The sequence below is a fragment of the Artemia franciscana genome, chromosome 8 (genome assembly GCF_032884065.1).
Source record: "Artemia franciscana chromosome 8, ASM3288406v1, whole genome shotgun sequence".
Classification (NCBI taxonomy): Eukaryota; Metazoa; Arthropoda; class Branchiopoda; order Anostraca; family Artemiidae; genus Artemia; species Artemia franciscana.
Genome location: NC_088870.1, coordinates 25,388,666 through 25,409,629, shown reverse-complemented (window position 1 = coordinate 25,409,629; position 20,964 = coordinate 25,388,666). Strand labels below are relative to the sequence as shown.

The window sequence follows — 20,964 nt, the reverse complement described above, 5'->3', positions numbered from 1 at the left end:
AAGAAAATCTGATCAATTTAGAAGCAGACATCACGTGCCTGACAGATCTGTTCAAAAATTTTATGGCATTAACTTATAATTGTAAGGGAGCATCCTTGCTGTAAAAGCCCCCCAGAAAGTTTCTTGCTCATGATTCGCCTGAAAATTCTCCCTAGCATACTCTGATTCGAAAAAAAAAGAACATTTGATTTTACTCAATTGCTGACCGTTTTTCCATTCATTCAGGAAATAACCCCTTTGTGCAAATTTTTCCCGGATTAGCACCCTCCAATGAAAAGTTTCCCCGCAGAAAATTTCCCCACAGAGAATTATTCCTGGTGATAATTTCCCATGGAGAAATTTTCCCGCGGAAAATGAGTAAATTTTATGTATGAATTCTGGCAAATTTCTCCCCGTGTAAAATTCCTTCCGGAAAGGTTACCACTGGAAACTTCCATCCCAACGGAAAAATCTCCCCTCGGAGGATACCCCCCCCCCCCAAAAAAAAAATCTATATGTTTCCCAATAACCAATACTATATGTAAAGGATGGGCAAAGTTCATAGCTTGGAGCCTTTTCCTCAGCGGCTATGGGAGGGAAGGGGGGTCAAGTAATCCTGGGGGGTCAAATTAAAGCCAAATATTAATAACTTGCTGTCAATCCATGAAATAATATTGTGACTGTTCTGTGATTGTGACTGTAGAAGTTAAGTTACTTTAATGACGTTTAACTTTAATTATACTCCGACTATTATAATATTACAATTTGTAATATGAAACAATTATAATTAATAGGGTAATAACTAAGAATTTTAATAAATATAATACAACAAAATTTGCAATTTTAATTTTACACCTCCGAAGGGTGTATTTTCTAAATAAAATAAATGACAATTCATTTATTTTTAATGCTATGAGAAAATGTCAAAAAAGTAAAAGTCGGGCGGAATCACTTTTTTGACTGGCCAACTTTAGACTGTGGTAGGAACTCCTCCGCAAAAAAAATCCCATTATTGAACCTAACCTTCATAATTTTGTCAAGTTTTGGGAATACGGAAGAAATTTTGCATCAGTAAGTCCACCAGAAACAGCAAAATTTTGAAAGTTGTCTATCAGAAAAAAAGCTGGGAATCTTTAAAGTAGGTGGGCGGAACAATCAAATACCATTATAAGAAAGGTGATAAGAGCGAGTGTGGTAATTATAAAGACAATGGCTTGGTTTCTGTGTGCTTGAGTAAACAGAAGAACTTTAGTAAAGGTCCTATATTTACATTGTATGCCAAATAATAATGAAAATTTATTTGTGCCCTCTATACATACAAAAGATGTACACAGAGGAGTATGAAAAGAATACTGAAAAATATAAAAATTACACTTCTAATGAAAATAAGTAGATCATAGTTTTTTTTGCACACAACTCAAAAAACCACTCACAAAACCTGACCCACAAATAATAACATACAGCACCCATAAACATAGCACATAAATGTTAATCAAACAGTTCGTGGTAATGAACTGTAGTAAGGAGCAACCCGGTTCAATGGTAACCGAAACTCTAAAAAACGGAATTTTTATAACAAAAGTTACATCAAAAGAATTATAAAATAAAAAAGAAAAAATAAAAAGAAAAGAAAAGGAAAAGAAAAAAGAAAGAAAGAAGAAGAAGAAGAAAAATCAATTACCCTGCATTTCAATCGAAACGGATTTACAGTTCAAAAAAGACAAAACAAAAAGAAACTAAAACCACTTTACTGCTAAAGGCAAGATTTTGCATTCTATATACCTCTTTCGTACCGAGTCTTTAAAACCTACACCACATAACACTCGAAGCGCTTTATTCTGCAAAACTCGAACACGATCGAGATGAGAAGGAAATGTACTACCCCAGACATTGCAACAATATAGCAGATAAGGATGAATTAAGGAATAATAGTAGAAGTTTCAAGCTCCTATCTATAAAATGTGAAATTTTGCATTTTTGCCCTAGGACAGATCACGGATGCATGTTCATTTGTTTGTTTGTTTTTTTTTACTGATTTAATAAGTAGAATTAAGAGAAAGAGTCAAAACTTTAGCGTAAAGAGCGGGGCGTTGAGGAGGGAACAGCCCCTTTCAAATATGGAGTAATTTCTGTTCGTTTTAATTTTTAATATCGCTCCTTATTTTCAGTTTAAAAAAAACTTGTTTTTTTTATTTAATTTTATTAAATAAATGACAACAAAACTGTTTTTCCATTAAATGAGACAATTAAGGGAAAAATTTATTCTATTTCTATAGATTTTCTAAGAAATCGGTCGTATTGTTGATCCATTTTAACAGTAATATCAAATGTTCAGAATTTTCGTATAATATACCTATTTTTGAACCATAGTGGAATTCCGAGAAAATTTGTACAAAAATTCCGAGAAAATTTGTACAAAACCGGAAAAAGTTAACGCGGATAATAAGTATATTATAGCTATTTTGTCCAAGGGAACACGGTAAAGGCTATGGATCAAATGGAGAGATAAAACCCTCCTAGACTTAGACTAAGCAGATTATCTGGGTGTCTAAGATAAAAATGTAAGAAAAATGAATGAATCACTGGATTTTATGATAGTTCAGGATCCAAGAATAGTTTTAAAATTAATGTTAAGAAGACTAAGTCGCATAGACTAGGCATAAATGAAGAAGAGGTGATGTTGGTAAACAAGAAGATCAATCAAGTGGATAGCTTCACTTATCTGGGTCGAATTATTTATAAAGACCAAATAATGTGAAAATTACCACTAGGAACTTTACAACGTCAAAAATAACCGCCGTACTGACATTTTGATTGACGGATTCGGAACGGTTTGAATTGGTATTTTAGAAGTTTCAGAAGCCCACCTCCCAGGGTTAGGAAACATGAAATCAAGTTGTACACAAATTCATCACCATAGACATTCAAAGAAATCATCTTAAACAGTCAAAGATTTTCGTAAAACGATCAATCCGGGTCTCGTTTTCAGAGGCGATTATCCAAAAAGCTAAGAAAAATTTATTACTTGTTTCAAACTAAACACTAACAAAGCACAGCTTCTAAAGATTAGAAGAAAAATAGCGTTCTATCCTCCCTTTAGCTAGGTTCAAGCCTGGTCACAATCTTCTTCAGCAGCAAATGTCATTTTATAGTGCTTTTAAGTGGTGTCGAATCAAGAAAATGTAAGAAGGGAGGGGGGTGAACGACTTTTTCAAAATCAAGGAAGGGCAATTTTTTAATTATAAGAATGAAAATGCCACAAATACATTTTTCAAGACTAGTGGGGGGGGGATCTAGAGTGCCAGACATAGCCTCTTCGCCTCCCCTAATTGACACCCCTAGTTATTTTCCTACTGTTACCAATCTTTCAACAAAATAGAATTTATTTTTGTATATGAAGAACATCATATTAAACTATTTTAAGCCCATGATATCCTTTAATCGTCCAACAAAAAGCCTTTAGCTTACTGCTTTTCGATCTAACAAGTAAATAGCAATGCAATTAAGCTTAATTTTAGCTAATTTTACCAGCAAAAAAAGAAAATTCCACTCTGTATGGCTTCAGATAGAGCATTACTTTACCCACAACCCTCTAATGTACTGATATGTATCCCAAATTAGTTTCTAAAGTATTGTATTTTTACCTTACTTTCTTATATTGCAATAGGATTGAGCGTCAGAGAAACATATTAGAATTACATTAGGTAGTGCGTGTATCATACAAATACCAAAAAAAACTTAACCAACACATTTCAGTGCTCATTAGAAAAGACGTACCTTTTGAAAAAAAATTAAGCATAGAAAACGTAATATGTATTTTAGTATCTTATTTGTCAATTGACAGTAGTGACGAATCAGATTTAATAAAATACTAAACTAAGTCATAATTTCTAAAAAAAAACTTCAAAAAAGAAAAGAACACAGAGCGAAACATAACACAAACTACAGTAGAAAGTATATCAAAAGCTTCTAATGAATGTGACAACTTGTGTGCAAGGGAAAAATTAAGTCCATTTAACAATCAGGGCGCTATAACAGTAGAATTTCAATTTTCCATATTAAGCAATTACCCTTTTGAAGGCATCCGATGCTTGATAGAAAGACAAAAAGATAGGATAATTCCGAATACGATAATTTTTGCCTCTTTAATTTTGATTAAATATTTTTTCTCTCTATAAGGTGATATAAAGTCGTTACTGTTATAATTTGTTTACAGTTGGTCCTGTTTTTGTTAGACCAAGTGTACTTTATGGCGAAAGGAAGAGCGGGAATATCTGCTGAATCTTCATTTAATTAGTCACTTTAATACTGATTAAAATAGCATCTTCCACAAGTGAAGCAAAGTGAACACTTAAAACAAATCAAAACAATGCTTATTAAGTGTCCAGTTTTCCTTGGCCTTTCAGCCTTAGCACCGCCCCTTATGATTCATTGAGAACCAGATATAGTGCCACAACAAAAGCTAATTATTTCCTCCTTCTTAAATTTTCATTGCTTGAACTGATTTTCAAAACGTTTAAAATTTGTTGAATAAAAATAATTTTATCAAAATGTGAATTTAAGAGCAGCTGAATGATGAAGAAGTCCATCTAGCTATTTCTTCATAAACAAAATTATGACTTACATAGATCCATAGATCAGCATTTTCCAGAAGAAACTAGATTAACCTCTGCCTTTGAATTTTACATTCTTATAAGAAAAAGCCAGGACAGTACAAAAAAATAAATTTTGTTCATACCCATCAGAAATGCTTAATGATGATTCGTTCCCAGATTATCAAAAAAAAAGAAGAAGAAAAAGAATTGGTTCAGAATGTTAAAGAATGCAGTTCAGAAAAGCAATAAATACTAAATTGCATAGGTTAGTTTAATATATTTATCAATCTACACAAACCATGCTCAGTTAGCCCTCAAGCATTAGAAAAGAATGATAAAAACCTTCACTTCTGGCGTAATATCTGGAGGAAGAGGGTCTAGTTCCTGGACCATCTCCCTGAGCTCTTCCTGAACTACTTCCAGATGAATTAGTTGACCTTCCGTCCCTTGTCCTCCTAGACCCTGGCTGAAATGAAGCTGAGGGATACGTTCTGGTACTTGGCTTTGATTTCCTTTCCATTTTCGGCTTTAAGTCTTCTTCAAAATCAACTTTTGCCTTCTTTGTTCTAACTTCTTCTGATTTATCAGTATCACTATACCTCTTAGACGGATATGGCATTCTTAAAGCATTTGCATTTTCTGGGAATAACAAAGTCACTCATACTGTTCAAAATAATCACTAAACGTTCACAGTTTTATTATACAGAAGAATCAAAAGACTTGTTACCACAGAACATAAATAGATACAATGATGTACAAGAGAAGAGACCTAAAAAATCTTCAGATAATCAAAATCCATAGATGGAAGTGACGTTCGGCACTATCAACAGCTACCTTAACTCTTTAAATTCATAAAATAAAAGTCCTTGACAGAAAAGTAGACTGATATTAAAACCTTAAAGGAGAAGACCTGAATTAATATAATTCAATAACATCAGTAACATAGAGTTGAAATTATGTAACCAATTCATATCTAAAGCAAACACAAAATCACCCCAAATAACAGTGGGACTACCATTCCCATAAGCCCTCCAAAAACCAAAATGAAAATTCAGCTTTAATGAGAATGATCAATGCATATCTATTTTTCAAAATACAAAAAGAAACTAATCAAGTTTACAGGAAAGACAAAGAGTATTTCATAGAATAGCTACATTTGTGACGTTGAATTTAATTTTTATATTTCAAAGCAGGCTCTTTTTTGTCAAACTTTTCCTTTTGATTCTATTTAATTCAAAAGTGATGAAAAATTAATATCTACAGACACGCGTTGTGAAAAATTATTAAACAGATCACCATCTGCCGATCCTCCAGACATACCAGACACACTATTTATAAACCTAGCCGCCGATATCGAAGCTCCTTCTGGTGGCGAGATACTAAAGGTGGCTAAGAAGCTGAAGGCTAAAAACCCCTCAGAGGAAGATTGGAAACGATTAAATGGTCAGTAGCTGCATGCAAAACTATGTGGATCACGTTTTTCTACATAATTTAGAGAACAGAAGAAATTTCTAAAAATTGGACAAAAAGCACTCTCGTTAAAATATTTAAAAAACGCAACACTGTGAAGTACAAAACTGGAGAGGTATCAGCCTTGTCTCAATACCTAGCAAACTATTGGCGACTATACTCCTTAACAGAATCTAATAAGTGTTTGAACAAACGTCTCTGGGAGGAGCGGCATGGATTCCTGCTAAACTGATCGTGCGCCGATCTTGTATTTACTCTTAGAATGCTGCTGGAAGAACCAAATGAATGGTGCAATAAGCTGTACTCTGCCTTCATAGAATTCGAGAAAGCTTTCGGATCGACAGATCGCCAAACGCTTTGTAGGGTTCTTCAACACTACGATATTCTTGATAAGCCCGTCCGAATCATTGAAGCCCTTCTCCAAAGACACAGAACACTACGCGAAGACAAGTGCGGGAAGACCTGTTACTTACAAATTATGACAGGGGTGAAGCAAGGCTGTGTTATTTATCACTACTGTTATTTATCCTCACTATTGACTATATTCTCCGGGCCTACAACCGACGTGGAATCCAGTCAGATAATAAGAGATTCGGGAATTTTGATTTTGGTGGCTGCAGCATTACCTTAACCAAGTAAGAGATGCTACCAAACCTTTTGGCCTCAACATAAATACCAATAAAACAAAAGTATACCTAACACTGGGTCTCCACTCGGCCTACAATGCAATAAAGCAATCCGTGGATTTCAAGTACTTAGGGAGTACCATTCACAATTCAGGACCGGGTCAGCGAAAATTTAAGGTAAGAATCGACCAGGCATATGCATCCTTCATGAAACTGTTTCAAATTTAGCGCAGCCAAAAGTACTTTCTTTGAATCAAGTTAAGGCTGTTCAACAGCAAGGTCCTATCAACACTTTGCTGTGGTTCTGAAACTTGGGACCTAGATCAAACACTTGAAAAGAAACTCAACACATTCAAAAACATGTGTTTAAGGCACATATGCACTGGTCCCAAAAAACCATGAACGATACTGTATGACAGAAGATGTCTCAGCCACCGACAACCAAAGTGATTTATATTAGGAAGTGAAGAAAACTCGGTAATGCAATCCACATAACCGAAAACTCGACAAACAAAGATCGTTCTTCAAGGGTTACCATGTGATAGTAGAAGAAGAGGAATCCTCGAAAACACCCGACGATGCAGCTAATAGGCTGACCTTACAAATCTCAATCCAACCCAAACGGTGAGATGTCTGGGCGGTTGCAATGATGAGATGAGTGGCAACTCTACTTGGACACCTTAAACGCCTCTGGAGGTAACAGAGGATCTAAGGTCTACAGTGAGAATGCAAAGCTTTTAAAGGGAACTTAAAGGTGTCAGTTTTGTTTGTTCAGGCAAAACTTTGGATTGGATCAGCTAATCAATAAATGACATAAAAAGCAATTTCAAGTTAACTTACAGCTATTGCAGTGTTGGAAATATTCTATATTCTTTTTTCTTTATATTTGAAAGGCTTAAATTTACAACGAAGAAAGAAATGATCAATATAGTCTGACTTATATCAGACAAGAGAGACTAGATTGGTTGTTAAGTATAGTTACATATTAAAAAAAGATTTCCAGTAGGTATGAGCAATTTTTGGGAGTTCCTAGTTAAAATAATAAAAGAAAAATGCTTATAATACATATTTTTTTTCAGTAAAGAACAAATGATAATCTAGCCCTTAGAGAATTTAAAGGATTTGTTGCACCCTCTTAATTGTGGTAATTTCTGTTTATCTTTAGTTTGACAAAATTGTTTGCTATGTTTCTGATTGTTTCAGGATTCATTTACTCATTCATTGTAACTTTTTTCCTCTGCATTATCCTATTAGTTTATATTTGCTCGTCTTAAGTTTCAATTTAACGTTTTACTTCTCTTTAAGAACGGTTTTTAGGAAACACATTTTAAGAATTAATTTCAGTTCATTTTTTATTGACATAGTTTGATTATGGGTTGATTGCAAGAATACTTGTAAAACGACCTCAGCTTGTCGGCTTAAGGACAAAAGGGATGGAGTGTAATTCAAATTTCGACGAAATCTAAACATTCATTAAAAATATTTTTCAGCCATAATACAAGAGCTTCAGATTACATTTTTGATGTTGTGTTGTACTATAAAATTAGCAGCGGAGGAGGAGGGTTTTTAGTCGTCTATGTAGCTGAAGCTATCTTGACCCCCCAATCTTGTAAACAACCGAGAATTCAGATACACCTTAGCCCACCATTATATTGATAGAATATTTTATGTTCTGTGTAGTTGTAACTATTTTTGCATTTAAATAAATGTTTGTCAGGGTTACCACTAAAAACAAATTATGTTCTGTTGCCTTTGTCAGGAACTACAATATCTTTTAGGAACTTTCATACATTACAAATCAATATAACCAAACTTGTTTCCAAAGATTTCTTCATTGATGTTCCCTCCACCCAATTTATATGCCCTGGCAGTTTCATGCCAACTGAAAAAAAAATTTGCAATTTTCTACACCACAAATCAGTTCAGCCTAAAAGCTTTTCAAAATTTACTGTCCCCATAGCCTACTCTAATTGCCCAGCAGGTTCTAAACATTCAAACATATTTTTGGCCAGATTTGGGGTGGCACAAATCAACTTAATTTTTTTTTGAAAATATTTTGGGCTTTTTGAGCCTGGTTTGCCCAGGCAACATACCAAACTAACTCCAAGAATATCTCCAATCATAAACAGATTTAAAAACGGTCTATCTTAATGATCACAAACTGATACAGCTGATATTTTCAAATCTTTGGTCATCATTGAGGTCTCCATTTCCCTGTTCACAAGCTTTGCAATTTTAAACTGATCGGAGAAAAAACAACTTTTTATAGATATTCTTGCATCATGAACTGATGGAGTTTTTTTCTTAATTGTTTGTCTTCACTGACTAGACAAAGCCTCACAGATTGATGCCCTATAATATTTTTTTTCAGAATTTTTGTCTTTGTTGAATTCTATCTAGTCCTGTCTATATACCATGTAAATAAATTCCAAGACAATCAGAGAGAGGAAATATGCTGGTGCAATTGTGGGTGTCAAGAATCAGTTTAGCAAAATCTTTTCTTTTCAACATTGGAGCTCACTTGGCCCATTGAGTTATGAATGTATCTTCCAAAATGATTAGATAACCAAAATGCATAGGACCAATTTGTGGTGTCTCCCCTTTACAGGTTAAAAAAGTACCCAACTGGTGCTACAAATTGCCCATGATACCCAATCTTAGATCCCCTGGAATGGTGCCAGTAGGATTTGCCAGAGGTCCTGGTAGAAGCTGGGGATCAATATTTGACAATAGACTTAATGTATGACCTGAACAGACGGATAGGTTTGACTAATTATTAAAGAAAATACTCTGAATCACCAAATTAGTAAAAAATTTGCAATACCCCTCAGTACTAAAGGCTCTAATATACCTTGAAATGTCTCCATTTGAACTCCCAGCACTTTGAGAAATTAGTCAACTGTTTATTTGGACAATATATGACTTGGCAAGTAATTCAGTAGCTACAACCTACTGCAGAACCAAACTGATTAAATTAAAAGTCTGTATAAGCTTTACAGATTTTGCTTGCATACTAATGTCATTGTTAAACCAATTCTATAGCCACAAGCAAAAGCAACTGTAGCCAGAATGTGACTGTATCCAAAAAGCCTTGATGTACCTGAAACTTCCCCTCTTGTATGTATTCAAAGTCTGGATATAATAATAATCACTTTAGGCTGCAGGTAAAATTGTTTAAATAGACATTCGTCAATATGGATTGCATTTAGGGCCCATGGTATCAACGAGTTTCAGACAAAGGAAAATAATATGCAGACAAAGAAAGCTTTGACAGGCAACAATGACAAGCTTGGATATGCTGATAATATCAATCAGACATCTGCTACTACAGCAGAACTTCAAAGATGGGTGGAGTGACTCAGCCAAGTAAAAAGACCATTGAGTATGGAAAAAATGCCAACAAAACCTTATGGTAACAACTTGTAAAAAGCTAGACTAACCTTCCACCATAGCCACTGATGGTCAGGTAGTCAAAAAGTTGACCACTTTATCTACCTGGACACCCTCCTGTTGATAATTTTCATACCATCAATATCAAATGCTGCCAAGCTCTAGCAAGTTCCAGCTTCATGAGACTTTCAAATATTTAGAAATGCAGTTACTTCTCCAATTAGTTAAAAGTCCATCTCCTCAACAGTATGATTGTGCTGATTACTCTGCATGGGTATGAGACTTGGACTCTGAAGATAGAAAACCAATGTAACCTCCTTGCGTCTGAGATATGTTGCCTATACTATATTGCAAAGATCAACTACATTGACCGAATGAGCAACAAAGGGGTGCAAAGATAGCTGAAATCCCTTGTCACAATCCTTGTTAAAATCAAATGGCAGTAATTGCAGTGGTTTGGTCATGTCAAAAGAATAGCCCCTGACTGTCTCCCAAAAATTGCACGAACAGGAACAATTGATAAACAGAAATCACAAGGAAGGCCACATAAGCAGTGAATTGCAAGCACAGTTGACTGCATGCACATTATAAAGCCCTTCTGGGCTGCACAAAACAGATTTTCATACTGAGACCCAGTTCACGTCCTGTCAAAAAGAGTGTCCCCAAGACGTCCAACAAGGATGGACGTGACTTTAGGAAGGAAAGCCAGAGAAGGAACTTTGAAATATCCAAATAGATATAAAAAATTTGGAGAAGTTACAATACAAAAAGCAATTTGAAGTTATTCACTATTGTTTCCTTTCTTCCTGAGAAAGTCCACAACAAAAAACCATCTACTGATAAGTACTTTAATTATTTGACATGCAGGCACAAGTTTCTATTGGTGGAGGGGGCGCATATCTTTACAAAATTTCTATGGTAAGGGGGAGTATGGAATGAATTTCCTCCACTAGAAAATATACCTAAAGCAATGTGGTTAAAATTTTGTCCTGTGTAAGGTCCACTTAAAAAAGAAAAATCTACAGTCAATAGAATATACAGAAAATAAATTTTCCTTTTGAGAAACCTTTAAAATGTCAAGATTTCATAGGGATAAAGATCTGTTAGACCTCCTCCTTATGACTATGTCCTTGTTATAAGGCTTCAATATTTGGTCTTTGTTACAAGCCAAAGCTTAAGAGATAAATCAGGATTGAAATACCAAAGTGGGATTATATTTAATTAAAGACTAATGAATAAAATCAGATACTATTTATTAACAGTTTATAAACACTAACATTTACATTTCATACTCATTTATAAGCAAGTTATTGCAAGTCCTGACAATGCAAAATTATTATTTAATGGTTCAGTCAGCACAAAGGAAACAACCATTTTAAGACCCAGGAAAATAAAAATGCTAAATCAGTGCCAGGAGGGCAATATCACAGCGTACCCGGACCATCAGTCCCTGCAAGGCCTGATCTCATCTTATTCTTCATCAGTTCTGGCAAACAGAGTGGAGAAATCTTGAAGCTTTCCTGAACAAAAAAGGCAATATTGCCTTTTATACAGATACCTTTCAAGAAGACCATCAGAAAAGAAAAATAATTGGTTGAAGAGATTAAAAAACGAGTTGCTGCAGGTGAGCAGAATCTGGGAATAAGAAATGGAGTCATTGTAGCAAAAAACAGACCATTCTTGGGACTCCCAGTCCCAAATGATTGATGTGTTTTTGCCCACTTGATGTGGCAAAAAGTGATGTAAATAGGGAGCACTGTCATTTACAGTAGAACAAGCTCAAGCTACACCAGCACTGAGTCACAGGTTTCAATGGAAAAAGTTTTTAAAACCACCTGTTCTAGCAGTGAGAACAAGTATGGCAGCACTGACAGCAAGAGCAGCAGCAAAAGTAAAATCAAAATCAGTTGCTCTTATATGTTGCATACATTGTATACCAGTTGCATAAAGCATTACTATTGCTCCAAAATGTTAATAGAATTGTCAATGACCAATATTTATATAATATTAGAAGACAGCTTCTTAATCTTAAGACTAAAGGCAATCAGATTTGTTTCCAACATGTTCCAGGTCATAAAGGCATCAAACATAATAATATAGCTAATTCTCTAGCAACAAAGGCTTCCATGGTAGTCTCTAGTCCTTCCTCTGACCTCAATTCATGAGATATTATCAGTAATAGATCTAATGTTAATCACAGTAAATTAATTTTATCCCCTTTTTGTTCTAGATTAAATACTGTGCTATATCACCAGCTGAAATTAGGTGTCCTTCTTCTAAATATCTTGTTACTTAATTGGAAGCTACATAATTCCTCTCTATGCTGTTGATGCTTCTCAACAAATGAAAGAATTCAGCATGTATTATTTGATTGCCAGGCTCTGAGTGTGGAGACTATGTCTCTAAAATGTTTCTTTTCCTTGGCTAAGATTCCAATACTTATACAGCTACCCTGAATTTTAATCGCCTTAGCATATTGATCATAAGATATTTAAGGCATCTATTGATATCTTAAAAAAGAAACAAATTGTTGTGATTATTAAAGCATGAAAAAGTCAACTGAAAAGGAGACGATTTACATATAGAATTTAATTGTGCAGAAGAGAGCAAGAGTGAGTAGGAAGAGTCATAATGGTACCGGCCAGCCTAGTGGTCTTAAACTACTGGGGACAAGCAGCTCAGGTACCCACACTTCCCACAATCAATAATAATGTATTAATGTATATAATAGTGAGCACTCCTTGTTTTGGGACTGGAAGATAATAGTGCTTCCAGTGGCTAGTTTTGCTGATGAAGGGGTCAAAGAGGTGAAAGGGCTTGATGATAGTCTATATACCTCTCTATCATTTTTGGAACTGGAACCGGACACTAGCAATAATACTGCTAAAATAATAAACAGAAATAAAAAAAATCTATAAAAGTTTCTGTTTTTACACAAATTCTGATACTCTTGCTCCAAAATTTAATGAACTGAATGCTGTGTGTTTTGATCACAATATAGATGTTATTTGTGTTTGTGAGATTTGCCCTAAAAACTCAATGTCAAAATTGGAAGAATCTCATCTCCAAATCTCTGGGTTAAGTCTGTGTGGCAATTTGGATAGCCCTGAGTGTTGGAGAGGAGCAGCAATATATTGCAAAACTGGACTGAGAGCTGAAACTGTGTGTTACTCTGTTTATTCTGATAGTATTTGGGTTGGGTATGTCTGTTTGAAACTCTGTGTTGGATCTGAATCATTTATAATAGGTGTTGTTTTGTGAAGTTTGTCTGCCACTGATCAATTTCTTTCACACCTAGATCTCATATCTAACATGAATACCCAAGAGCATTTGACAATATTTTTGTTTAGAGATTTCAATATGCCTGACATTGATAAGGTTGAAGGTTTAGGATTCCCCCTGGAAGTAGCCCCTCCTGTGTCACTACAAAATCCTTCACTGGCAACTACTGACACAGGTTATTGAACAACCAACACAATTCAGATACCAGCAATAACCCTCATTACTAGAATTAATTGTGACAAATGACCCTGAACAAAATTCTTTCTATTTGCTATCACTCTGCATTTGAAAGAAGAGACCATATTTGTACCTTGACTGAGATAGAGGCGAACTCCAAGAAGGAAAATAAAGTAAAAACGTCCTTTACAGATTATGAATTGATATGCTAGGATGTGTCAAAGGTGAAAAGGGAGTGTGGCTAAGAGTGATAATGTAGAAAAAAGCTGGGAGGCATTTAAGACAGCAGTCCTAGCTGCAGAGAAGAAACATACCTGGGTATACTGGTGGCCCCTTCTGAAAACACTCCTGTTCCTACCCAAAGAAGTCAAATGGGCTAGAAGGAAGAAGAAAAGAGCCTGGACCAAATAGGTAAAGTGCAAAAGTGACAATCACTATAATATGCTCAAGACATGCAGAAACAGCCTAAGAAACTTGACTTGGAAGATTGTAGAAAACCATGAGGTTGGAATTGCAGCTCACATTAGGCAAAATCCAAAGAGGTTCTGGCACCACGTCTCAGAAGCTAATTTCTCTAGATAAGACATCCCAGACCTAATGAAAGAGGATGCTACAAAGGCCTCAGATGCTAAAGAAAAAGAAGATTTGCTCAACTCTATCTTTGGTACAAAGTTCTCCACTCAGCTCTTAGCTAACCCTCCACCCACTTTACCAAAGCAACCAATCTGAGAACAAATGTACATGACAACTATAAGTATAAAGAATGTCCTGAAAAAGCTTAAAAGACTGGATATGAATAAAACTGATGGGCCAGATAACTTACAACCCAGACTGTTAAAGGAGCAGCTGAACAAATTGCTGAGCCAATAGCACTGATGTTTGAAATGTCACTCACTTCTGAAACACTCCTAATTGACTGGAAGCAGGCCAACATCAAGCCCATATTCAAGAAAAGGAAGAAGAGTTAGCCAGTAATTATTGCCTTTTAAGTCTTACTTCAGTTATAAGCAAGGTCCTTGAGCACATCATAACTGATGCAATTGTGTCTCACCTTTCACTTGTATCCCCAAAACTCCCCACCCTAGTCTATCAAAGTAAGAGAGGAGAAGCAGTTATTTCTTGCAAACTTGCTGCAAGCATGACAGAAGGTCACACAAATAAGCTGCAAGTCCCCTGTTGCCATTGACTTGATTGCTTGCACTTCTTTTCTGTACATACTGTCCTTCTCTGGAACAGCCACTCCAAAAACAACAAACCATATATGGGTTCTAGAAAGGAGTTGGTTGTGACTGGGCCAATGCAGAGTGCAAGCAAACCTGGGATGACAAACCATAGTCATGTCACACTGCTAGCAAGATATTCTACAGGAGGCATCTTATCTCACTGGATATTCAATTTAAGGTAATGTAAGGCAATGACCTAAATTATATGTCAAGTGGTGTAAAATAACACAGCAATTTTAGTTGTTAAAAGTGTGACAGGCTAAAATTGTAATATGTCAGTGGATATTACCTGGTAGATTACTGAGGTTTAGAACAAGTAATTGCTTCTTCAATATATAGTTGATCTTATACAGCAGGCTAAGGAAAATGAGCTATGGAAAGACTTGCATACTCCTTAGTACTGGAACCTCTACTTTCTAATATAATGGTACAATTCTCACATCCAAAATTGTAGTAATTAAACCCCTTTTTGATTTACCAAAACCGGAAAAAAAAATTTAGCAACTACTCTAGACTATGTATCAGTGTTAGATACTAAAGGTATTGTCTCTAGTAATTGATAATAATGAAAAGTCTTAATAGTTTTAATACATAAATATTAATCTTTTTTCAAAATCTAGTCATCTTTCCAGTTTTCCTAATGGAGCTTTAAGATCTTTACAGGAATAGTTTTTGGGTACCAGTTGAGTATTGGTCCTGCTCAAGACTAAGCCCTATTATGACAAAATTCTTACTTTATTTTGTATAGGAAATTTCAATTCAAATGATTTTAGAGTCACTTCTAGTTTAACTGCATCCATTTGAACTGGAAGCTTATACCATATACAAGAAGTAGAGGGAAGGAACTAAGATCTAGCAGAACTGAAAGTGACCTACAGAATCCCTTGAATAAAAATTTTCAGAATGTAATGATGTAAGGACATGGTTAAGGTAAATTTTTACTCAAAATAATAACTATATTCATCAGCTATCAAACTTTTTCGTGCTCCATTTGAACAAAAAAAAATGAAACAGGCTAGCTCAGAGCTTAGAAAGTAGCTCTAGAGAGAAGCAGAACTCAACTTTGGCTTCAACTCCTTTATACAACCAATAAAATAAATGTATTTACATCAAGAATGCAATCATGTATCAGATATTTTTAGTTAGCAACAGATAGTTAATTAGTTCTGCTCTTAAAACAGGAATAATAAAGAACAAGAGCTAAGAGCTCATATGGCACTTGTGACAAGGTTGGAAGAGCCAAGAACTCATATGGTATGAGCTCTAGCAAAATTCTAAGAATCAATAGATTGCTTTAAAAGAAAAATCAGAGGCTTAATGTCAGTCAGGATTAAAAATAAGAGCTCTCAGTCACAGGTCCTTCTAAATATCAAAATTCATTAAGATCTGATCACCCATTTGTAAGATACCTCATTTTTCATGTTTTCTAAGAATTCCAGTTTCCCTTTCCATACCCCATCAATGTCACCAGATCTGGTCAGGATTTAAAATGAGAGCTCTAAAGCACAAGATCCTTCTAGATATCAAATTTTATTAAGATCTGATCACCCATTTGTAAGTTACAAATACCTAATTTTTTCTAATTTTTCTAAATTACTCCCTCCCTCCCAACTCCACCAAAGAGAGCAGATCAAGTTTGGTTATGTCAGTCACCTATATTAGTGCTTATTCTTTCCATCAAGTTTCATCCTGATCTCTCCACTTTAAGCATTTTCCAAGATCCGTCCCCCTAATGACACTGGATCCAGTTGGGATTTAAAATAGGATTTGAGTTTTGAGGTCCTTCTAAATATGAAATTTCATTAAGATATGATCACTCTTTTGTAAGTTAAAAAGACCTTTTTTTCTATTTTTTAGAATTCACTATCCCCCCAACTCCCCCAAAGAGAGTAGATCTGTTCCAGTTATGTCACTCCTGTATCTAGGATTTGTGCTTATTTTTCCTACCAAGACTTGTCCCAATCCCTAAACTCTAAGCATATTCCAAGGTTTTGGGTTCTACTCCCCCTCAATTCCTCCCAATGTCACTGAATCCAGTTGGAAATTTAAAATAAGAGCTCTGAGACATGATATATTTCCAAACTTTAAATTTCATTAAGATCAAATCACTCCTTTGTAAGTTAAAAATACCTCATTTTTTTATTTTTCAGAATTAACCCTCCCCCTTCCAACTCCTCTAAACAGAGCAGATTCATTCTGGTTATGTCAATCATGTATCTAGGACTTCTGCTTATTTTTCCCACCAAGTTTCATCCAAAAAAACACTAAGTTTTTCCAAGATTTTTAGGTTCCTCCTTCCAACTCCCCCCAATATCACCAGATCTGGTCAGAATTTAAAATGAGAGCTCTGAGACATAACATCCTTCTAAACATCAAATTTCATTAAGATCCCATCACCCATTCATAAGTTAAAAATACTTAATTTTTTCTGTTTTTCCAAATTAACAGGCTCCCAAAACAACTATTTCTAATTTAATCTGGGCTAGTCCCTGATATGCTTGCCAAATTACATTGTCCTAGCTTACCTGGAAATGCCTAAAGTAGCAAAACCAGGACAGACAGACCACCAGACCAACAGAATTTGCAAATACTGTATGTCACTTGGTTAATACCAACTGCCATAAGGCTATGGAAAAATATTGCACCAAGCTGTTGTAAAATAGGGGTAGTCAAAAATCCATCTTTGTTTTTACAAAATGCCACAGAAAAGTGGTCCTTCCTAAAGAGGTATTTTACCATATCTATTACAAAACTACATTTTACCTTAGGCTAATTTTCAGTTATCAATTTCTTTTTCTTTGGGTTTACTTCTGAAATGCAATTCCTGGTCTTTGAGTGAAATTTTTAGGTCATGTCAATGAGTTTCTTTTAAATTTAGGAAATGACTCTAGGATTGAGCCAAGTTGTGAAGCTGGAAACAGTTTTCTTGTACTCCATTTAAGAAGATCTGTTTTGAAAGGTCTCACTTTCATAATACAAAGATTTTCTGAGATCATAAAACAACATGCTGCTCACCTACAGGTACCTCCAGCAAGCAGATCAGAAGTTGTTCACTTTCTCTCCCCACCAGAAGCAAACACAAGGACTTTCCAAAAAGCTGTTCAAATCCAGTGTTAACACCCAAGTCCAACTAGATTTTTTCAGCCAGCAAGTGGTGAATGATTGGAACCAACTAAGCCAAGAGACAGTCTTGGCAACCTCACCCAAGGAATTCAAAAAGAGGCTTGACAAGGAATGGGAGGCCAAACCATGGAGATTCCAGTGGGAAAACCCCTCCCAGATCTCACTACCATAACAGTTGTGGAAGACAATAGAGAGTTAGCTTGGAGGATGATGCAGCTTGTCATACCCAACCATCTCACACACTCTATCTGAAGTTGCTGTTGTGTGGTGGTGCCAACTCTAAATCACTGGAGAATGGTCCTTGAACCATACCTACCATGTCATCACTGTTACCAAGTGGGCTTAAATTGCATCTCTCCAGCACTCTCTAGTCCCTATGGTTTGTCACTTGACCTTAGTGCAGCAACCAGATCTATTGCCATCATCAACTATGGAGCATCACAGTTCATGCAACTAATTCACTCTGGAGTGCAAATTAAGGTAATAAGATATCACCACCCTTAAGATCAAGGAGTGGATGTAGACACTTCAAAATACCTTCTGAGGACATAGCCTACTTAGTCTAAAGACCTATACCTGAAAGTTTTGTCTTCTAAATCTGGCCCCTTTCTAGGGCAGCAATAAGTAGCTAAATTAGAATTTTACCTGGCTAAAGGCTCTCTAGCCTAACTAGGAAAGGACATTTTACCTTAAGCTAATTTTCAGCTATCAATTTCATTTTCTTTAGTTTTACTTCTGAAATTCAAATCCTGGTCTTTGAGTGAAATTTTTAGGTCATGTCAATGAGTTTCTTCTAAATTTAGGAAATGTCTTTGGGATTGAGCCAAGTTGTGAAGCTGGAAACAGTTTTCTTGTTCTCTATTTAAGAAGATATGTTTTGAAAGGTCTCAAATTCATAATACAAAGAATTTTTAAGATCATAAGATATCACCACCCTTAAGAACAAGGAATGGATGTAGACACTTCAAAATACCTTCTGAGGACATAGCCTACTTAGTCTAAATACCAATCCCTGAAAGTTTTGTCTTCCAAATCTAGCCCCTCTCTAGGGCAGCAATAAGTAGCTAAATTAGAATTTTACCTGTCTAAATGCTCTCTAGTCTAACTAGGAACTTTAGAGAGCATTTATTTTCTAGAGGAGCTAGAGAACAGCCATTAGCCTATTTTTGGAAAATCAGTTGACTGGGGAATCAAAAAGTAGTGCCCTTTATCTTTTTTAATTTTTTCCCTGAGAATAGGCTATAGACTAGAATTTTGCCAAATAAAAAACCCTATGTGATGACTTTCCAACTCAGTTTATGGCTGTTGCAGCAATAGTATACCAAATCGTTAATAGCAGCCTATGGAAAGAAAAAACTAATGAAGGTTAAATGAATCTTAAACGGTGAATAATTTAAAAAATTCAAACCGGAGTTTCACTTACAAAACTAGAGAATATCTAGATTTCTCAATACTCAAAAGAATCCAATAGTTGCTTTCTTCTTTTCTTCAACAATGATGCACCACGGCTGCCAAATTTTTTTAGGGACTGTGTCATATTTTTTCCGAAAATATGCTTTTTGTGTCATCTCAGATTCCATAATGTGTCACAAAATGTGTCATATTTTTTTGCTATAAGTAGTATTACCTCAAATTGTGCCATTTCGACACAAAGTGTGTAAATTTGGCAGCCCAGCTAGGCTCAGATGGAATAAGACAGTGTTTCACCTTCATAATGGAAAGTTTTCTGTTCTATAGACGAAAAATCCATAAAATTCCGATGACTGAGAGCGAAAAATCCGTCAAATTTTAGCAATATCTGTTCCAATAGAACTCTTGTGGTAAGCAGCTATTGCAAGCAGAACAGTGTGCACTATTGAAACATTTTCTGGAGATCAATGCTGCCCCGAAAAAAGATTCCATAGGATCTGTGGACAGTCACAAAAGAAAAAGGAGCTTAAGATTCTATTTATGCATCCCTTGTAAAAGATGGTGTGAAAGGGGATAGATCAAGTGGTTTGACAAATGGTGCGCTGGCTACTTGAATTTCACCTAAAATATTGTCAAGCTGAATTGCAAATCAGTAACTGCGTTCTTACCCAGAGTTGTCTTCCGAATTCGCATCTTGTTTCTCCCTTTTTGTATTTTTAATGAAACTAATGACCCCCCCCCCCCGCACGGAGATACTAAAAGGGTTGTAAGACCGATGTTAAACGGTTAATGGATATTTTTCATATAGTCCAGAATTTTGCCTAGTATCTGGTTGCCTGTGAATTAATCTAGTCTCTGAATCTTTCTCTGACGGTACAGCTTAAACATACAATATCTTGTTGAGTGGTATACGAATCAGTCCATTGTCTGAATAATTAGGCAACTAAGCTAACTTAGTAAAGATTGTCGTGATAGACCACGATCTGCAGTTATTTTGGGCTAAAAGAGCTCGACGAATTTGATGTTTATGTACAGTAGATCTATTAAAACTTATGAAGGCCAATAACTCGGAAGCTAGCTTCTTTGAAAGCCTCGAAATTTCGAGCAAATACACGCTTAGTGACTAAAACAGATACGAATATGAGTTAACTATAATATATGATGCAAAAAACAAGCAACCATTTTTTGGGGTACTGGGATCTGGGCTGCCAAATTGAAACATTTTGCGTCAAAATGACATAATTTAAGGTTGCATGACACGATGACACAGTCAGTTGAAACGATGATACAATCGACGAAAATGACACATTTTTCGACAAAAAATGACATAATCGACAAAAATGACACATTTTACAAAAAAATCACACATTTTATTCATACAAGTCTTGTTTTTTAATAGTACACAAACATTGTTTTTTAATAGTACACAGCCAGTAGTACACAAACAGTGCGGAATACAGGACAGTTAACGTTGCCACATTAAAAATTTAAACCACGCGAAGAAACTAGCCACCGTCGGAAATTTCAAAGCTAAATGCATACTGAATACCTGAACTTAACTGGCTTCCTGACTGAGTATTTGATGTAGCCAACTGGTACGTACTTAATAGTAAAAAGTAAACAGGTTGCAGTTTACCAAAGCTGTATGCATAAGCAGCAACTCCCATTTTTAGGAGTAAAGGAAGGGTA

At 35.4% G+C, this 20,964-nt stretch overlaps 2 protein-coding genes and 1 long non-coding RNA gene across 8 annotated transcripts in view; 1 reads left to right on the top strand and 2 right to left on the bottom strand.

Moving 5' to 3' along the window:
• LOC136030198 (dnaJ homolog subfamily B member 6-like) overlaps nt 1-19,419 on the bottom strand; it is a 68,498-nt gene extending 49,079 nt beyond the window's left edge. For 2 of the 6 annotated variants that reach the window (XM_065708963.1, XM_065708966.1), the window contains exons 1-2: nt 19,289-19,419; nt 4,917-5,213 (exon numbers count right to left, since the gene is read on the bottom strand). In XM_065708963.1, coding sequence (XP_065565035.1) covers nt 4,917-5,193 — 277 coding nt within the window. In that variant the 5' untranslated portion in view covers nt 5,194-5,213; nt 19,289-19,419. Of the gene's footprint in view, nt 1-4,916; nt 5,470-19,288 lie in introns of all 6 variants that reach the window. The other 4 variants (XM_065708962.1, XM_065708964.1, XM_065708965.1 and 1 more) reach the window with 3 other exon arrangements.
• Nucleotides 1-20,964, bottom strand: part of LOC136030206 (uncharacterized) — a 422,925-nt gene that overhangs the window by 260,685 nt on the left and 141,276 nt on the right. The window lies entirely within an intron of this gene.
• The window catches only part of LOC136030201 (RNA-binding protein 45-like), a 272,030-nt gene continuing 271,824 nt past the window's right edge, over nt 20,759-20,964 (top strand). Inside the window, exon 1 of the mRNA XM_065708979.1 lies at nt 20,759-20,870. The gene's annotated coding sequence lies outside the window, so the exon portion shown is untranslated. The remainder of the gene's footprint in view (nt 20,871-20,964) is intronic.